The 21,408-nt window shown below is 36.5% G+C and overlaps 1 protein-coding gene across 4 annotated transcripts in view; it reads left to right on the forward strand.

Annotated features, from left to right (window-relative positions):
• Window positions 1-18,223, forward strand: part of LOC150084661 (regulator of G protein signaling 7-like) — a 759,190-nt gene extending 740,967 nt beyond the window's left edge. For 2 of the 4 annotated variants that reach the window (XM_090375401.1, XM_090375402.1), the window contains one exon: window positions 17,953-18,223. In XM_090375401.1, coding sequence (XP_090231527.1) covers window positions 17,953-18,096 — 144 coding nt within the window. In that variant the 3' untranslated portion in view covers window positions 18,097-18,223. The remainder of the gene's footprint in view (window positions 1-17,952) is intronic. The other 2 variants (XR_016547071.1, XM_090375403.1) reach the window with 2 other exon arrangements.
• The last annotated feature ends 3,185 nt before the right edge of the window (window positions 18,224-21,408 follow it).

Below are 21,408 nucleotides of genomic sequence, written 5' to 3' on the forward strand. Positions count from 1 at the left end.
CCATCCCTGTAGAAGCAATCTCTCCTGTTAACAAGTACAGTCCAGGCTGAAAAAAATTCTACCCCTTGAGCCTTGCACGATCCCTCCAGGGCCGAATTGATCGACAAGGCTCTCATCATATACTCCCTCCTATCGTGTCTGGGCAGAATTGCAGACACTTTCAAGTTCAACCCTAATTCACGGCTTTTTTTCAACAGTGACCTGTACTTGCTAAGTAATTCCGCCGGTCTCCTACTCTTAATATCATTAGTGCCAACGTGTACAACTATATCACCTTTTGTGCCCTTAAAAGATGATATCCTCTCTACAACGTCATCAACCTTTGCCCCTGGCAGACATACCCTGGTCCTATTCCACCTATCCTTTTTACAAAGCATGTTCCCCGTTTCCCTGACAATAGAGTCACCAACAACTACTAGTTCCTGTAGGACCAGCGCATTCTGCCTAGGGGGCTGCCTCTGTGTTGCCTGATGACCAAGTGCAAGCTCTGGCGTTGATGTGGGCAGCTGAGAGCTTGATGGGCCCCTCAATTTATTTCCTTCAAGCTCTCGTATAGGCCCATAACGCTGAGTTGTCGCCTGATTTAGTTACACTCCTTGCATCGTGCACACACAAAGACATCCCCCATGGCAATATCATGTCCTGTACCCGATTGCTCCACAAACATCATGCAAGCATTGCATTTTAAAAGGCTGTGATTCAGAGGGCAACTGCCCCCCTCAGTTCTCCTCTGAGCCACAGCACTCCCATTAGCTTGAGCCATTTGCTTTGCTGCTCTGGTCTGAGTCATGATTTCAATTTAATTTCAATAAAATTTCAATTTCAGTACAAAATTATAACCCTAACTTCTCCTAAATCTTCTGAAATAGAAATACTGGATTCATCAGTGTTTTAGACTGAATGTCTGATAACACACAGTTTGCCTGTTCCCCCTCTAAGCCCCCTTTCCAGGCACATCACTTATCAAAAATTAGTATAACTAGAGTAAGGAGTAAATGATAAAACTACTTGTGGAGCACAATATTAGGCAACTATGTGCAACTTAGCAATATATATACTATATGTCCCTCTAGTAAAGATATTGCCCGTTTCTAATTAAGCTGTTGTACGGCTATTGTGTCAGGACTCCAGTTAATATGACCACTGTGGTGCACAGAGCAGAAACAATGGACCTGTTAACAGTGGGGGGGAAGTGACAAGTAGTGATGAATCATGCTAGTCTAAATATCAGTTGGATGCATCTGGTTGTAGTATATCTCCAAAGAACAATTTCGTGCAGACTGTAATATATATGTAGGTCCTGGTTTGCATTGTTTTGTTTAAGACTAGTGGCAGCTGACTATGAAATGCCATTAAGCAATGGCACTGTAACAAAAAAATAATAATAAAAGTAAATACCTTATTATATTTTGCTGATTTATATTTGTTTTCCATCTATAACTTTATAATATTATATTATAAATCAATAATAAATACTATACACTTTATAAATGATTCCCTGATAAGAGGGTTTCATAACATATGAGCCATGCTTTCAGGACTGATTCAAGACCTGAAAATAATTTTAAAAGTTTACATAATCATATGGCCAAAATCACTTTGTTTTTGAGTCACAGCTTCTTTTGTGTTCCTACAATTATTTACCTTTTAAGGAAATGCTACCTTGTGCTTGAATACATGCCTTATAATGACTTCCCATGTTTAAATATTCCAGATATTATTCAGATTTGCTGGCATCCTTGTTCTACATGTTGACAAAGCATTTTCAGAGTTGTTGGTGGATGTCACATAAACAACCAATTTTAGATAACCCTCACAAGTAAAAATCAAATGGATTCAGGTCTCCAAGAATCAAGTAGGACAAGCAACAGGACCTCCACAATTTATTTATCAAACATTCATCCAGTAGCCTCTGGCTACTCAATTAAAATGAGGCAGAGTGCCATTATGAGTAAATACTATGGCATGCAAAGTCTCCTCTGCCAGTCATGAGAATTTAAAAAATTGATTACATCATTTCTTGGGAAGCCAGCCTTATCAGAAAACAACACAGAGGATAGAAAAAGATCATGAGTACACTGTTGTCTGTTGTAGAAACCAAGTAAACAGAAGTATCTCATGGTGGAAAATCTGCTTCGGTACAGCCTTGTAATCTTTGAATGTGATACAGATAAAACTGTTATCTGTAAAATTCTCTATACAGTTGTGCACCCTACCTCTTCTGGAGGATAGAAGCAGGTGCTGTTACCAGGATTTTGCTCCACGTGATACAGGATGTGCCCTCCTCCAACCTAACAGTTTTGGTGCTGATTTATTTGATGCTATATGAAAATCGCTTGCTGAATGTATCTCCAAGATGCTCCCCTATTCTCTGATAGGTCTTCTAATATGGCAGATGACTATTTGGAAATCTGTTTACAGACTTCTTGCTGTGGCCACTTTACACTTCTTGGAGATAAAATTGAAAGTTTAGAAGCACACAGAATTAAGCTGTAAGACAAAAAATGGGCCTTTTGATTCATTAAATTAAATAATTTTATTTATTTTTCTATGTTAGCAACAACATTTATATTAATATTTAATTTTGCTTTTAACATCAATGATCCTCACAGATATAATATATTTATAACCTTGTTCTTTTACGTGAAGTCATTTAGCATGAAATTAACAGGAACCCATCTGTTGTTCTAAGTTACCTTACAATATAAGTACTGAAAACTGCACTTTTTAAGCCATTGGAAATCCCCCTTCCTTTTTTTTTTTTTTTTTTTGTTCTTTACCAGCCCTCTAGTGTCCATACATGGGGTGCATGGCTATCATTTCTTGGCTCAAATAAGATTGCATTCTCGCTTCAAATGTATACTAAGGTAAGAAGTTTGAAATGGTATTTTTACTGTTTGTAAACAGTAAAAATACCATTTCAAATAATTTATGATTATATACACAGAAAAAGTAATCAACTTTTATTATTACCAACTGACCTACCTACACTGTTATAATGTGGTTTGCCTATCCAAAGACCAACAGAAAATTTTTACTGAATAATTTCTAGAAATCAAAAAGGGCTGTAACTCAGAAAGAAAAAAAAAAGCAAGCAATTTTGGGTATGTGTTTATGTAAACACTTTTTTATTATTGTTTTTATCTTCTGAATTGATCCTGAAAGTACAAGATCAATTCAGGATCAATCAAAAATACAGCTCACATGATAGGGAACATCCTGTTCAAATGTACTCATTCATAAATCAATAGAATGAGGTGAAATACCAATCTAGAACTGGCTGTCATTGCTTACATATATGCCATATGCATAAATGACAAAGCTTTGGAGCTTCTGAGGCTGAAGGATGGCTGATTTGTGACAACAAGATTGGCTACAATTTCCAGTCCTGCATACGTTAATAATAATAATTTTTTTGTTGCTGTCATGCAATGATAAACCTGAAATTAAACAAGTGTAAAGAGCTCTACTTGATTTCAATATTGTGGAACAGCAGTATTCTTATGGTGGGGGGATTTATTTTGGCACTACCAGTTGAAATCAACATCTTCTGCTTAAAACCATTGATTGTTGTGATTAAAAAACCCGAAACTGCCTTCTCTCTAAAATTCTGGAAAATTCTACCGTTACTTCAATTGGGGAGAAGTATCCAATCTTTATCACATGATATTGTTAAACCTAATGTAGTATTAGAATAATGTTCATTACAGGATCTCCCACCTGGTATTTTATGAAAATCATTCAGCTAGCCTATCTACTTTGAAATAGTTGACAATGTAAAAACTCAAATTTGCAAGTATGAGAAAACAATACCTGTTTGATTTATCCTGAGGAGGTCACCTGGCAACCCAAAGTTCAAATTTTTCATTATTCAAACTATAGTCCCTTCTTTCTCTTACTAGCCTAATACATGGTGGAGAACAGCATAATGTTACAATAATGTTACTGCAATACTATATTTATATTCTCTTTAAGCACAATAGCAATCTTGATGATGTGAAGTTATTCATTTTGGAATAACTTTATATTATTTACGCAAAAATTCATAGTGCAAAATTTGAAGACTATTATGTAGTTTGTGAATTTTCAATTTCATTTTCACTTTTAAACAATGTATTGCCTTTAAAAAGACTAAGAGATACTGCACTGAGAAATACTACAACAAATTGATATTAAATTAACTTAGAGTCAACTGTTGAAAAGTACAATATAGGAATCACAAGAGCAAACAAGGTTTAGTAACGTCAAAAGTTTTCACTTCTAACCAAAGTTCAGTTGAAACAGGTCAAAAGGCTTTTGTTTTAATTTATGTAGCTTGTTTTATATATATTTCAATTATTTACTTTTACCTTTTAAGGAAATGCTACCTTGTGCTTGAATACATGCCCGAACATGCTTTATAATGGACTGCCTGACATGTTCAAATATTCCAGATATTATTCAGATTTGCTATCCTCAGTGGATGAATCCAGTCAAATTTTTATTCTCATGTTAAAAACTTTGAAGTCCATCTTTATTCAGTTTCAAACTTTCCAAAGGTTTTTCAGAAACTGTATAATTATCACAAAAATTTTTAATGGTTTAATTTTTTATTGAAATATTAGTTAAAATAATTTAATTAAACATATTTTAATATGGTTAAAAATGTGTAAACACTGTGTATGTATGTAATTAAAGTAAAAATACTAAATTTGCACATTTTCACTTTTAAACAATGTATTGCCTTTAAAAATAATTTTGCATTGTTTTTACCTATTTCGATTTAAGACATACAAAAGATGTGTTAAATATATTCTAGAGGATGAGCAATGCAATAAATGCTATATTTATGTTGTTATAAACAACTGTTTTATAACAAACATGAATTATACATAATTATTTCATACCTAATTTATAATTTAATGGATTCATGTCCACGAGCTACTCAGAGAGTTTAACACCACAGTAGGCAAGGTTGCCCGATCACGAAAGCAGGATTTTCCACCCTGGTATGCACACGTTCTGGCGACTTTTCCCTTAAGAACTGGGTAAAGTCTGATACTCCATCATCTGATTTCTTGCCAGTTTACACAGACAGCAAGAAGTTGGAATCATGTGTAGGATCTGCTGCCATCTTTTAAGACACTAGCGCTATATTCGAGCAGATTTTCCCCCTACAGAGCTCTATGCTTTAGCCTTAGATCACATCAGTACTCACCAGTGCCCTATATATTCCGATTTGCTGAGCATCTTACAGGCTTTATCATCGGTGATCTCGAGTTCAGCAGAACATTCTTTCTCTCTGAACATGAATATTATATACATTTCTGCTGGATTCTGAGCCGCAGTGGGATTAGGGCTGAAAGTGCAGCAAAATTAGCAAGTCCCATTATAATAATTGCCTGTCAGTCCCTTATACAGACTACAGGCAAATAATACACAAGATATTTACCCAATATCAAGACTGATGAAATGGACATACACAAATAAATTATATCAAATAAAACCTGTAACTGAACAATGGCAGTCTAGTCTGTGCAGGAATCATAGCAAGGAATTTGTTCTTGCCCAGCTCCACATAGGTCACAGTCACTCTACACTCTTTCCTGCTGTGAGGTGATGGCCCTCCTATGGGCATCTTGTGACATTATTTTAACTATAAAACATGTTCTAATTGACTGTACTAATTTTACCCACTTGAAACATGTTTTACTGCTTTTACCCATCTAACTGGACCTTATATATACTCAAATGAGATTTTATCGAACAATGAATATGTGTCAGATGTTTTTAAATTTTTACAAGTTATTAATATTTATAAATATATATAATATTCAGCATTTATTTTTAGTCTCTCTAAAGGGTGTCTCAAAAATATTGGTACAAACGTTTAGGGGAGGTAGGTAACAGCTAAAGGAATGTGAATCGCATAGAAACCCATAACTGGAAGCGTCACAGGGAAGTAGTAGCAGAGGCACAAGAAGCAGAAATGACACAAGACAGTAATTAGTGGCAAACATTTATTTGACATAATATTAACAATAGAGTACGAGATGGATGCATTTCATGATGTTACAGCAGATGCTCGAAGGTTCCACCATGAGACGCGATGCATGTGTGACACCGATGCATAGTGGATTGGCGGACATGGTCGAACACACCTGGAGTTTCTTTGACAGTAGTAGCAGCGCAGACGAGTCTCGCCACGAGATCCATTTCCATCTCCACAGGCGATTCATACACGACAGATTTGAAGGCCCCCCCACAGAAAGAAATCAAGGCTCGATAAATCAGGTGAGCGTGGGGCCAGGCAACGGGTCCACCACGGCCAATCCATCAACGCCCAAAATGCCTGTTCAAATGGTCACGACACACCTTCCATAATGGGCAGGCGCCCCGTCATGTTGAAACCAAATGTTGCATCTCACATTTGCTGGAACATCGTCAAGTAGCCCTGGTAGAACTTGTTCAATAATGATCCAATATTTAGCAGAGTTCATGCGGGATGGTAACAGGTATGGGCCGACTAAGCAGTCACCGACCATACCTGCCCACACATTTATTGCAAAGCGATGTTGTGCTGCATGGGGGCGCACACTGTGTGGACCCTCTGCTAATCCATACACTAGGTGCATGTCTGTCAGCTCACAGTTCATATATTGATGCATGCTCTTCATGCGGCAACTGCTGCTTGAATGAGTAAACCAGCAATTTTCCCTCTCGCGAACTGATGAACAGCGCCGTGTACCGACTTACGGTGACTTTTCCGGTTATGGGTTCCTATGCGATTCACATGCCTTTAGATGTTACCTACCGCCCCTAAATGTTTGTACCAGTATTTTTGAGACACCCTATATACTGCTTTTTTTTTAGTGGTTTATATTTTTATATACTTTTTGATGTGGTAACCTTGCTGAAAGATTACAAAAAAACATTTTTATTTTATCTTTGTGTACTTTTTATGGTGTGGTCATGGTGCACCATAGCCTCAGCTGCTTTTGTGCCAATAAAAAATGAAATCAACCAACCAACAGATCTATAATGCCTCACTTTTCCCTTTGGGGGCACATTTGCCCATCTCCAATCCATAGTGACCTCTCCTGAATCTACGGATGCTCATATAATATCATCTTTTAAGGGCACAAAAAGTGTTACTATTGTACACATTGGCACTAATGACATTAAGAGTAGGAAATTTTCAGATTTACTTAACAAGTACAGGGCAATGTTGAAAAAAAGTCAAGTTAGGGTTAAAAATGAAGGTGTCTACAATTCTGCCTAGACACGATAAGAGGGAGTGTATGATGAGAGCCTTGTCAATCATTTTGGCCCTGGAGAGATTGTGCAAGGCTCATGGGGTAGAATTTTTCTCAGCATTAGTCTGTGCTTGTTAACAGGGAGAGACTGCTTCTACAGAGATGGGATAAATTTAAACACTTAAATGGGATACACTTAAATAAAAAGGGTACAATAATATTTGCTTTCGATATTGAGGCAGTGTTAGGTGAGTTTGAAAACTGCTAGCTTGGGGGATTCACACTAATGGATTAACAGCAGCAGTGGGCAGAGGAGAAAGTGATTCTTGCATTGCTTCTACTGGAATGAGCACTAGCCTGGAAAGCAAGGTGCTAGTGATTTCAAGAAATGCTGGGAGTCATCATGGAACAAGTTGTTGTTGTTGTTGTTTTGTTATTTAGGAGCATTAGCAGCTAAGGCCATATTGCTCCGGGATATGCGGTGGTCATTCCCTGACCTTTCCGCATCCTCCGTATTTGGTGGTGACGGGCTCGAACCCCGGTCTAATCAAGAAGTGTGTGCTACGCACTGCTGCTCCTTCCCACCTGGCTACGGAGGCGCCTCATGGAACAAGTAAAATACCTGGACTGTGTTAGGGTAACTAAGAGTAAGAACAAGTGCATATACACCAATGCTAGGAGCATAGTAAATAAAATTGATGAATTTGAAGTTCTGGTCAAAATTTAAAATTACACTAATGGTCTACTACTATTAAAACTGTTTACTGAACGTAATTTATGTATGTTAACATTTTTTATGTAAAAAAATAGCAAACTTTTTCAGAAAAACTTATTTTTTGAAGAGCTCTAAATTCTTCATAGCCTCAAACAAGATCCAATCAATGTATTTCAATGAAAAAATAAGAATACATTTCTATTAACAGTACTGTGCACTGACTGTTGTTGCTCTCAACAATGCCCTAGAAATCTCAATCTGCTTAGAAAAGAAGTCCAATAACATTATAGTTGAATTTCTCCAAAAAAAAAATATAACCTTGATCAAACTTATGAATCAAAGCACAATATAAATGTCTGAGGAGTACTATTTAAAGACTGAATATTAGCTCAGATGATTTGCAGAATAGAAGGTGTCGGTAAATTAGTGGTAAATTCGTGGGTGTTGATAAATCAGGGATTTACCAACACCCACGAATTCTGGAAAAATTACATGCACATCACTAACAATATTGAAACACACTGAATTCAGTGTGGCAGAAAGTAGGGCCAGATGATGTGCAATTTCAAGGCATTGATGAACAAACTGCTATTATAACAGATAATGTTAAACTTTACAGAAGATGAGGTTGAACTTGCATATTTTTCAGTCTTTTTCTTCCTCATCTCATAAATATGAGGAAGAAAAAGACAATATTAACATTAGCATTACTTAAGGCATATGATGCAAGAAAGCAAGCTTATACAGCATCAGCCAAAAAAAAAAAAAAAAACCTTTCCACTTCAGCCATCCAGTCACTCCAAATGTTTGTCTAGTTCAGTCTTAAATTTATTTAAGCTATCAACTTCCACAACAACAGATGGAAATCTGTTCCAGCAATCAACTACCCATCGGCTAAAGGCAAACTTCCACACATCTATTCTACAGCTGCTTTCCTCAATTTGAATCTATGCCCCCTCAGGTTCTTAATCTGAGCAAGTGGAAGTATCCCATGAGCATTGAGCCTGCTCAATCCATTCAAGGCCTTATACACTTCAATCAGATCACCTCGCAGGTGGCTAGTCGTAAGCGCACTCCTTTGTTCCTCTCACCAATCTTGTTGCCCTTTTCTGCACTCGTTCTAGCAACTCTACATCCTTCCTAAAATGAGGCCTCCAGACCTGTACGCAGTACTCAAGGTGTGGCCTGACCATTGCCTTATACACTCTCCTGGCCACCTCCTTGTCTCTGCTAGCAAAATTCCTATATATCATTGACAAAACTCCATGACCTGCTCTGGCAGCCCATCTACACTGCTCAGAGAACTTCATATATGACTGCACAATTACCTTTGGGGTAATTCTGCAGTCATATCTGCCAGGTCTCTTTCATTCTCCACCTCCCTGAGTGTAGTACCACACAATTGGTGTGTTTCTCTTGGGTTACTGCTACCCATATGCACTACTTTGCATTTGTCAATATTAAACTTCAGTTGCCACTTCTCAGCCCATCTGCCTAACTTTTCTAGATCCTGTTGCAGTCTTCACTGTCATTAACAACCCTGCCAACCTTTGAATCATCTACAAACTTGGACTATTAAGCCTGATATACCGTCATCGATGTCATTGATAAATACACAAAACAACAATGGGCCCAGCACCGAACCCTGGGGGAATCCACTAATAACATTAGTCCACATAGAGCAGTGTCCATTTATTACCACTCTTTGCCGTCTCCCACTCAACCATCCCTTTAAACAATGTAGCAACTTGCCTTTAATGTCATACCGCTCCAATTTGTACAGCAGTCCTCCACATTGCTCATATTACTCCATTATGTCTGGAAAAGTACATTTTGTTGTATAGTGAAACTTTTTCATCACAATTGCATGTTTTCCACTAACCAAAGTTTCTCCATGTTCCCCACTCCTGTATGGATATTCCATAGAAAATAAGAGACATTCTGGTACAGTGTGTGGGGCCACAAATAGTAAATAAACTGACTCCAAGGAATATTCATGTAGTGAAAAACCTTTGAAAAAAAAAAAAAGGATATGAATAGTTTCATGTTACTATTTTCATGTTTATGGTATTGATTACATAGACAGGCAGCAACAATTAACTTATCTTTTGCTCTCTAAATCAGGTGCAATTTTTTCCTCGTAGGAAATAAAAGTTCCAAAAAAAGAGAAGTGTCTCTATATTATTATTATTGAAGATTTCACATGGCAAATATTCTCCTCCTCCTATTGAAACCTTGCAAAGCTTTATAATATGTTTCTCTTGCCTCAAAATCAGCATTAGTTAATTTTAAGTTGTGTAGATTAACTCTTTTTTTTTTTTATGTTCAAACAATCAAGAGTTTGCCTTTTACAGTGGGTGTAGATTCACTTTTTGAAATCTTCCAAGAGACTCGGCTTTCTCTTGAATTATCATTGTGCCTAATAGGATTAGTCTTCAATCCAAATTATTAACAAAGCCTACATTTTCTCCATTGTTCAAATTACAGAAATGCTGAAATTTCACAGCTGGTGATGGAATTACATCCTTAACACATTTCTTTATTTTGTCTTCATTTTTCCTTACAGTTATGCAGCAGATTCAGCCAATACCATTTAATTATCCACATGATCACCCATTTTCAAGGCACTTAAACACTGCAAATCTCACTTCTAAATTAATATATTTCCTCTTACCTGAACCAGGAATTGAAGATGGTCTTTTTGAAGATATAATGAATAATAATTAATAATAATAATGAGTGATAATTTTAAAAAATTCACAGAACAGAAATGTAATGAGTAGTTTTCACTGCATAATGCATGTAAAATGCTAAGATGAAACTAAAGTAAGAAAAGGTGACTTGCAATTTTCAAAATTCTAATCAATAGTTTTTTTTCTATATTTTAAGACATTTAGCTATTTGTAGTACGGTCACAAACTCATGCAAAATACAAGGAGCACACACACACACAACGCCACCGACACCAAAATACACAACAAAACACCATTTTTTATATTTCATTATTCTGGTGGTATAACAGTAGTTGTAATGATGTGTAATCTTAAGTCTGAAAATCAGTAACTACAGCTTTTGATTCAACATGGTGCACACGAAGAAAATTGGAGGTACGTGAAACATTTGAGAATTTCAAAATAATTTGTTGGTAGGAAAACGGTGAAAAGTGAAAATTATATCTGAACTAAATAAATAAAGTTCCTCTATAAAAAAACTGCACAAAAGTGAAATCATGCCAAACAAAGCATGCTTCTAGAAGGCTTGATACAACTGCCATGAGTTGCCTTGGTCCTGTGTTATTCTAAATAAAAACTACTACTTCAATTGACCAATGAGACTCCAGTAAGTTTCAATAACACAGTATGGATAATGAAATATTTTTTTTAATAAATAGCAAAATACTTCTCCATTTGATCACTGCTTTTTATTTAGGGTTGTGCGATACCGTAGTAACTATGATAACTTCCACAATATGAGATGGAAACACTAAATAGCTTAGCTAGTAATGACAAATGATGCAAGAAAGCAAGCTTATACAGAATCAATAAAAAAACTTCTCACATTACCTTGTTTATACTCTAGCAATGACAACTAGGTCAGTAGAGTGTACAATAAATCATCAATACAATCATCAATCGTATTAACAGTCACAGGCTTGAACCCTGGTCCATTCAAAGATCGCGTGCTACTGTACTCACTCTCCTGGCCACTCGGCTACGTCAGGCCACTTGTCCATCCCTCTAAGAATTTGCCCACTTCCACTTTAATATTATTGAAAATATCCACTTCCACAACACCAGATGGAAGTTTGTTCCAATGATCAACTACCCACTGGCTGAATGTAAATTGTTGCATCTATCCTGTAGTTATCTTTCCTCAATTTAAATTTATGTTCCCCTAATGTGTGTTATCTGAATAAGAGGAAGGATGGCATCAGCAATTAGATTACTCGATCCATTCAAAGCCTTAAACACCTTAATTATATCTCCTCGCAGATACCTAGTTTCCAGGCACTAAAATTTGCAAAACTAAAGTTTTTTGGGACAAGAGTATCTCTTTTGTGTCAACCTTAAAATGGGGCTTCCAGACATGCATGCAGTACTCAAGATGTGACTTAATTGCCTTACACAATGGGATAATCACCTCCTTATCTGTATTGGCAAAATTCCTATAGATAAACACAAGAAAGGCACCCGGGGTGGATGGGATCTATCCAGTTATATTAAAGGAGGCAGCAAAGGAAGTAAGCAAACCCTTAGCCATAATTATGAGAGCTTCCTTGGACTCAGGGGAGGTACCCATAGACTGGAAATGTGCAAATGTGACCCCAATTCACAAAGGAAGATCAAAAGCTGACACAAGTAATTATAGACCTGTGAGCTTAACTTCTGTTCCAGGAAAATTAATGGAGGCACTGGTTAAAGAAGCACTGCAGGATCATTTAGCATTAGCATTAGCATTAGTAGAGGCATATGATGCAAGAAAGCAAGCTTATTCAGCATCAGCCAAAAAAAAAAAAAAAAAAACCCCACTCCCATTTCACCCCTCCGTTCGTTCGAAATACCTGTCCAGTTGAGCCTTAAATTTGTTTAGGCTATCAACTTCAACAACAAGTGATGGAAGTCGGTTCCACCAACCAACCACCCGCTGGCCAAAGGCAAATTTCCGCACATCTATCCGACATCCGTCCTTCCTCAATTTGAATTTATGCCCTCTGAGGTGATTATTCTGAGCAAGATGAAGAATCCCATTGGCATTGAGCATGCTCAAACTATTCAAAGCCTTATACAACTTTATCAGATCACCTCGCCGGTAAATTTAGACAAGACTTCAGTTATAGCTGAGACACAGCATGGTTTTGTTAAGGGGAAGTCTTGCCTGACCAACTTGATTGGATACTATGATGCAGTCACAAAAGAACTGGATGCAGGGAATAACTTTGATATTATATACTTGGATCTTAGAAAGCTAGAGAATAAGAAAGGCTTTTGATACTGTTGCACATGGAAGACTGCTACACAAATTGGAGCAGTGTGACATTGGAGGCAAATTGCTGCTATGGATAAAGGGGTGGTTGAGGGGGAGAAGACAGAGAGTGGTAATCAATGGACACTGCTCATCGTGGACTAATGTTATTAGTGGAGTCCCTCAGGGCTCAGTGTTGGGTCCATTATTGTTTTCTGTATTTATAAATGATATTGATGATGGTATATCAAGCTTAATGTCCAAGTTTACAGATGATACAAAGGTTGGCAGGGTTGTCAAGGACACTACTGACACTATGCTGCTGCAACAGGATCTGGAAAGGTTGAGCAGATGGGCTGAGAGGTGGCAAATGAAGTTTAACATTGACAAATGTAAAGTACTACACATGGGAAACAGCAACCCCAGAGCAACGTATCAACTCTGTGGTACTACACTGACAGTGGTAGAGAATGAAAGGGACTTGGGGTGGTTGTGCAGGCAGATATGAAGTTCTCTGAGCAGTGCAGATGGGCTGCAAGAGTAGCTCATGGAGTATTGTCAATGATATACAGGAATTTTTCCAGCAGGGATAAGGCGGTGATTATTCCATTGTATAAGGCAATGGTCAGGCCACACCTAGAGTACTGTATACAGGTCTGGAGGCCTCATTTCAAGAAGGATGTAGAGCTGCTGGAACGAGTACAGAGAAGGGCAACAAGATTAGTGAATGGAACAAAGGGGTGCTCTTATGAAGAAAGGCTTAAGTTTTGCAAATTACAGTGTCTGGAGACTAGGCACCAGCGAGGTGATCTGATAGAGGTGTATAAAGCCTTGAATGGTTTAAGCATGCTCAATGCTGATGGGATTCTTCCTCTAGCTCAGAAAAATCACCTGAGAGGGCTTAAATCCAAATTGAGGAAAGACAGATGTAGGATAGACGTGCGGAAATTTGCCTTTAGCCAGCGGGTGGTTGGTTGGTGGAACAGACTTCCATCCCTTGTGGTGGAGGTTGATAGCCTAAATAAGTTTAAGGCTCAGCTGGACAGGTATTTTGAACGAACAGAGGGGTGAAGTGGAAGTGGGTTTTTTTTTTTTTTTTTTTTTGGCTGATGCTGCATAAGCTTGCTTTCTTGTATCAAATGCCTCTACTAATGCTAATGCTTGAAAAAACCCCATGAGCTTTTCTGACAGCCTGTCTGCACTGCTCAGAGAACTTAATATCTGACTGCACAAATTATGCCTAAGTCTTTTTCATTCTCCACTACCCTGAGTGTAGTACCACACTGTATATTAATCTGAGAATACTCTATGCATGTGCAGAACATTACATTTATCAATGTTAAACTTCAATTGCCACTTCTCAGTCCATCTGCCTAATTTTTCTAGACCTTGTCAATATCATTAATGATACTGATGAAGCCAATATCATTAATTTATTATTGATATTGGCTTCATCAGTATCATTAATGATATTGACAAGATTGTTTTCAGATATGTATTAATAATACCTATCTTAAAACAACAATATGCCTAGCACTGAACATTGGGGGACGCCACTAATAACATTAGGCCAAGAAGAGCAGTGCCCACTGATAACTACTCTGTCTTCTCCTAATGAACCATCCCTTTATCCGTAGCAGTAACTTGCCCCTAATGCCACACTTCTCCAATTTGTAAAACAGTCTTTTACGAGGAAAGGGCAAAAAACAATTTGTATTCACATGGAAGTAGTTGTGATAGAAGGTTGAAACAAACACCACGTATTACACTTTTCAACATAGTCACCAGGCAAAATGACACATTTTTGTTACCTCTCAATTCATTTCCACAGGCCGGGTTTATAGAAGTCCTCTGACAGTCCTTCAAATCACGACTCAGCAGCAGAAATCACCTCATCATCAGCAGCAGCAAAGAGTTTTCCACAAAGAAAGGACGTCAGGGCAGGAAAGAGGAAGAAATCCAAAAGTACAAGGTCGGAGGAATAAGCAGGATGCAGCAATATTTGAAATCCATATTCCAAGGCACACCTCACTGCAGAATGTGAGGAATGCATAGGGGCATTATTGTAGAGTAGGTGTACACCTTTTGACAGCTTTCCCCATCTTTTTTTTCTTTTAAAGCTGCTGTAGTTTTATGAGGAGGTTAGAATAATACTTTGCCATCAATACAGCCCTTCTGAAGGTAATCTGTTAGTATGACAGCATGTTGATCCCAATAAAACTGACGTCAACACCTTGCCAGCACTGGATTGCACCTTTGCCTTTTTAGGGGGCAAACATAAATCGATCTAAGTTTCATCCATGGTGACTAGCTGTAAAAAAACTCCTCTTGCTTTTCTTGGCTCATTAACAACATTTCATGTGCACAATGCCTTTCCCTTCTTCTAGTAAGGGGTCAGAAGTCTGGGAACCCATCTAGTAGTATAATGTTCCCACAGACCCTAAACTAATTTGGATCTCTGCAGCTAGTTCTTTGAATGCTAATACGATGATCTTCCAGGATTAATGCCTCAATTTTTGCAACACTCTCTTCTGTTACAGCAGTTACTGGGATCCTGGGATTTCTTCATCATGTACTGAGTTTCTTCCAACATTTGATTTGTTTATACTAATTTGCAACAGAACTGTAACCATAAACAGCAACCATTGCTTTGTGTGTTTTCCCTTATAGAAAGAGGAACCGAATCACTGCTCTGTTTCTCCACTTTATCCATTGTGGCACATCACTTCATTCAGTCCTGCAAAGAAAAAAAATCAACTGCCAGATCAAAATCAAAATTTGTGTTGTTGCTAGAGATTCCAAGGTATCAAACAAAAAAAAAATTCATCTTAAAAAAAAAAAAAAGAAACCTTTTTTTCCCCCCCCCCACCCACATGTGGTTCAGTATCAAAGCTTTTAAGCAATCTAAGTCGGCACCTCTGTAGCCAGGTGGGCAGGACCAGCAGTGCATAGCACACGCTTCTTGATTAGACCGGGGTTCAAGCCCGTGACCACCAAATACGGAGGATGCGGAAAGGTCAGGGAATGACCACCGCATATCCCTGGAGCAATATGGCCTTAGTTGCTAATGCTCCTAAAAACCAAATAACAACAGCAATCTAAGTGTATGATGTCAAAAATTTTTGCATCCAGTTCTTTTGTTACTGCATCATAGTATCCAGTCATATTAGTCAGACAAGACTGTCTTTAATAAATCCATGTTGTGATTGTAGTCTTGTCCTAGATGGCTCTGCATTTCTTCTTCAACCAGTGACTTCATTATTCTCCCTGGAACAGAAGTCAAGCTGACAGTTTTGCAGTTTGCTCTTTGTTACATACAAAATAGGACTTTTGTCCTAAATTTACTTGTTTATTTTTGCCCCTGCATTTTAATAAAAATCAAAATTCAAAACAGGTGTTTTCTGGATAGTCTTAGAATTAATAAAATGCATAATAAAAAACTTCCGTCTGGTATTGTGGAAGTTGGTAGTTTAAATTTAAGAAAAGATTAGACAAATTATTGAAGGGATGGACAAATTATGTCAGTAGTGTTTTTTTTTTTTTTTTCTGATGCTGTATAAGCTTGCTTGCTTACATTATTTTCCATTACTAATACTGTTTCCCTATAATGCAGTTGGTGGTTTCTATACAACTAGATGAGTTGGGCAAATGGGCTGAGAAGTGGCAACTTAAGTTTAACATTGACAAATGCAAAGTACTGCATATGGGTAGCAGTAACCCAAGAGAAATGTATCAACTGTGTGGTACTACACTCAGGGAAGTGGAGAGTGTAAAAGACCTGGAGGTAATTGTGCAGTCAGATATGAAGTTTGCTGAGCAGTGCAGACGGCTGCCAGAGCAGGTCATGGAGTCTTGCAATGATATATAGGAATTTTGCTAGCATGGACAAGGAGGTGATCCCATTGTACAAGGCAATGGTCAGCCACACCTCGAGTACTGTGTACAGGTCTGGAGGCCTCATTTTAGGAAGGATGTAGAGTTGCTAGATCGAGTACAAAGAAGAGCAACAAGATTGGTAAGGGGAACAAAGGGGTGCTCTTGCCAAAAAAGGCTTAGTTCTGCAAACTGCAGCACCTGGAGACTAGGCACATGTGAGGTGATCTGATTGAGGTGTATAAGGCCTTGAACGAGTTGAACAAACTCAATGCTGATGGGATTCTTCCTCTTGCTCAGATTAAGAACCTGAGGAGGGGATAAATTCAAATTGCAGAAAGACAATTGTAGATGTGTGGACAGCCTTTAGTCAGTGGGTATTTGATTGCTGGAACAGACTTCCATCTCTTGTTGTGGAAATTGATAGCTTAAATAAATTTAAAACAGAGGTGGACAGGCATTTGGAGTGAATGGATGGGTGAAAATGGAGGGGTGTTTTTTTTTTTTTTTTTTTTTGGCTGATGCTGCCGCATAAGCTTACTCTCTTGTATTGTATGCCTCAACTAATGCTAATGCTAACTTTTTTAAACCTTTATAAAATTCAGGAGTTGCTACTATTCACAAATAGTGATGTTATGAAAATTGTGGTTTCTGCGGGTTATTCCCATGCAATCTTATCTTGCACAGTAGATTACTGCTCATTAGCATGTGCTTTATAACACCAGTGAATTATAAATATCCGGAAATTGATTTTATTTTATATTTTTTAAATTTATAGGCACTCTTCCTTTGGATAGCCCTTGTACTTTATTCTAAATAAAATGGTACAGAAAAGCAGACATTTTTAACCTAATTGCACTGATTTGATTGCAATAGAAACATTGAAATTGCAGCTTTTGTTTTTTCCATTGCACTGAAGGAACCAGTTCAGTCAAAATAAAGTGATTTTACAATTTATGCATTATACAGTGTATAATTTCTGTAAAATTACATATATTATAAATATTTGTAATAGACAAAAAAAAACATGTAAATTATGCATGTAGTATGCAAGTGATATATTACATTAAATTTATTTTAATATGTTTTATCCAATATTAATATTCAGAACGCTCTCTCCCCTTTTATTTATTCATTTATTTACTACTTCTTTTTTTTTGTATTTAGCAAACCAAGTTGTATAACCTGAATTGCCTGATCTCAGCATCTAAAGCTGAGAAGCGTTCTACGAGTTTGCTGCAGGCTATGGAGGAAAGAAAAATTCACAAAGTTAACTTCCATACAGCGGAAAGTACGAATCTCATCAGCTAACTACCTGTATAACTTCCTGTGCTCGGAGGTGAAGCATGATCATCCATGTGTTCTTATCCTCTCATTGCATCAATACTTGTAGATAGTAGGATTAGACAGAGAATTAAAGTTGTCTGACCAGCCTTTACATTCTAGTTCAGTTTCATTCTCTCATGTCCTACCTCAGATTCATTTTGTTTACACAATACAAAAATGAAATATGTGATGAAATCTACAGATAGCACATCGTGTCTGATTGTACAGAAAACGCCTTAAAACAATGTAGTAAAATTTAGTGTAATCCATCCTGTTATATTTTTTTCTTTTTAAATCTGATGAAATCCATGAGAAGGTTTGTGGCATCTATAGTCTAAAAAGAAAAGATAATGGACAGTACCATATATATAACACATCTGCATGTGATATAACAGTGAATATTATCTCTTCATCCAGAGTATTTTTAACTAATGACTTGTATTTCTTAACTGATGCAAGAATTGAGGACATGAATGCTGCTCAAAATTTATATCCTTTTATGAACAAAGAATTACATACTTTGAAGCACAATGGCTGTCAAAATTCAAATGGTCACAAATGTAATATAACTAAGGTGGCTCCTTGCTTATGTTATATATTCTTAGGGCCTCTTTGTATCAGAGAGTAATCCCTGATTCTCAACTTCAGGTTAAATCTTTAAAATAATGTCTAATACAATTCTTTTTTCCTCTTGCTAGATTCAGTTTACTAATAAAGTTGCCATGTTTTTTAAATATAGCTTACAGTTTTTATGTACAGTACAGATGAATATATGTTGAAAGTATGTAACTTATTCTAAATAAGATTACAATGTCCAGACAGACTCAGAACTTGTCATTTTTCCACTAACTAGAGATTTAGAAATTATTTATAGCTTTTGATTCTGTCTTTTTTTGTAATCAACAGCACTTGTATTTGGGCAGACAGATATCTAAGTATAAACATACATTGTATATAGGTTTTATTTACACTAAATCTAAAACCAACTGTAAATATCTGTTATATATGTATTGTAATAATAAATCTTGGTTATTATAATTGAATATTCTCTAATATATTTCCTTTTTTTTTCCAATTTTATTTATATCAGCAGATTCAAATATTATTATTTGCCTGTAGGCAACAAACCATGAATCAGCTAGAGATGAAATTTGGAGTAGACAGTGTCTAAACCAGGGGTCACCAATTAGCGGACCGCAAAATTTTTTTCCGAACCGCGAGGTAAATGAACCTAAATCATTAACTTAATTTAAATATACATTCAGACCTCTGTTTAACAAACTTCTTTATAGCAAATTTTTCTATTACAGGCATACCTCGAATAACGAATAGGATGCGTTCCACGAAATTACTTCGTTAAGCGAAACTTCGTTTTCAGAGGTAAAAATACTATGGCCAGAATAGGGATACGTTCTTACGTAAAGAAAATGAAAAGCTTTTTTTTCGGACAAAGAAAAGTTTTATTAAATAAACAGTCAACTTATATACAAAGTGAAATCACATTTTAAAATACAAGTCTAAAGTTGATTGTTTATGCTCTTTTTCTCTTTCATTTAACAATTGCCTATACGGAGTTATTGCATTTAACACTGATCGCTTAACAATAATACTTCTTCCTAAATCAGGATCATTTTCACTAAAAAAATTTAACGTTTTCAATGTCATTTAAGCACCTTTTTAAATCTTTGGTTGTTAACACTTTTTCGGCAGGAACTTCTTTAACTTCGTCTTCATTACTAACAAGGTTTTCTAAATCTTCCACTGAAAAACCATTACCTTCTGCATTCAATAAATTTCTAACATCCTCTTCATTGACATTTTCAAAACCTATTGATTGAGCCATCTGGATAACTTCATTTCCAATTTCTTGGATGTTATTTTCTTCTTCTAGTACAACTTCTGGCCATATTTTGCACCAAACTCCATTTAAGCATTTCTTAGTGACTTCTTTCCAAGAACTATCAATGTTTTCAATTTCGTTTTTAATGGTGAAGTTTTTCCAAAAAGTTTTAACTGTCATTTCCCCTTTATCCTCTAGTTCAGTTAAACTGCTTAATGTTCGACGCAGATAATAAGCTTTGAATGATGCTTTTCCTCCCTGATCCAATGGTTGAATCAGGGAAGTTGTGTTTGCTGGAAGAAACACAACTTTGACAGGATGCGTGTTAAGATCAGTAGGATGTCCCGGAGCATTGTCTAACAACAAAAGAGCTTTTTCTTCAAAGTTGTTTTTTTGACAATACCGTTTTACTTCAGGACAAAAGTGGTTAACAAACCAATCAGTAAATAACTCCTTGGTAACCCACGCTTTTCTATTTGCTTTCCATATTACAGGTGAATTCATTTTTATGTTACCTTTTAACACCCTCGGATTTTCTGAATGGTATACTAATAACAATTTTAATTTATAATCGCCAGAGGCATTTGATCCAAAGAGTAACGTTAAACGGTCTTTGGCTGCTTTGAACCCAGCAGCTGATTTTTCTTCAATAGATATGAAGCTTTTTGTTGGTAGCCGTTTCCGGAACAAACCGCTTTCGTCAACATTGAACACCAAATTTGGAAAATTTTCACGTTCAATTATTTCCTTTAGTTTTTTTGAAAACTTATTTGCAGCTTCTCCTGTTAATTTTACACTATGAATCCTGGCCCGTTTTTTTAAATTTCTCGAACAACCACGAGAAGCCCCAAAGGTTTCCGTAATTTCTTCAGTTTGTTTAGATTTCAGTTGATTAAACTGGAATATATATTTTTTATGTTAAATGGGGCTTGAAATTGCCGACTTCGTTATATCGAAGCTTCGTTATCAGAGGTAACGTTAACCGAGGTATGCCTGTATTTCTGAATTGCTGTCAGTTGTATAATCACTTCATAAGAAACTCAACATATTTTCCTCTGATTTAAATGATGAGGCATTGCACTTTCCATGTATGAAAACATTTTGATGGAAGAACTTAATATACAATTAGCTAATAGCAAATACAATAATTTTCTAGAAAAACTAAAACATAAATTCAATGAAAGGTTTGCAGATTTTAAAAAAAATAGGAAAATTAACACAAACTCCTCATATGTCCATTTTCACATGAACCAAATGGGGAATGGACTAATGAGGCATGAATATGGTTTAAAAGTAATAAAAATGCATTGGAATTAGAAATGACTGATTTTCAAGAAGAGTTTGCTTTGAAAGAAAAATGAATGAATTGAGTGATTTGTTACAATTTTGGGGAAAATATGTGCAACATGAAAAGTATCCTGAAATAAGGAAACTGTGTACTCAGTTATGTACAATGT

Source organism: Mastigoproctus giganteus, chromosome 6 (genome assembly GCF_048544385.1).
Source record: "Mastigoproctus giganteus isolate SK-2022 chromosome 6, ASM4854438v1, whole genome shotgun sequence".
In the NCBI taxonomy this organism is placed as follows: domain Eukaryota; kingdom Metazoa; phylum Arthropoda; class Arachnida; order Uropygi; family Thelyphonidae; genus Mastigoproctus; species Mastigoproctus giganteus.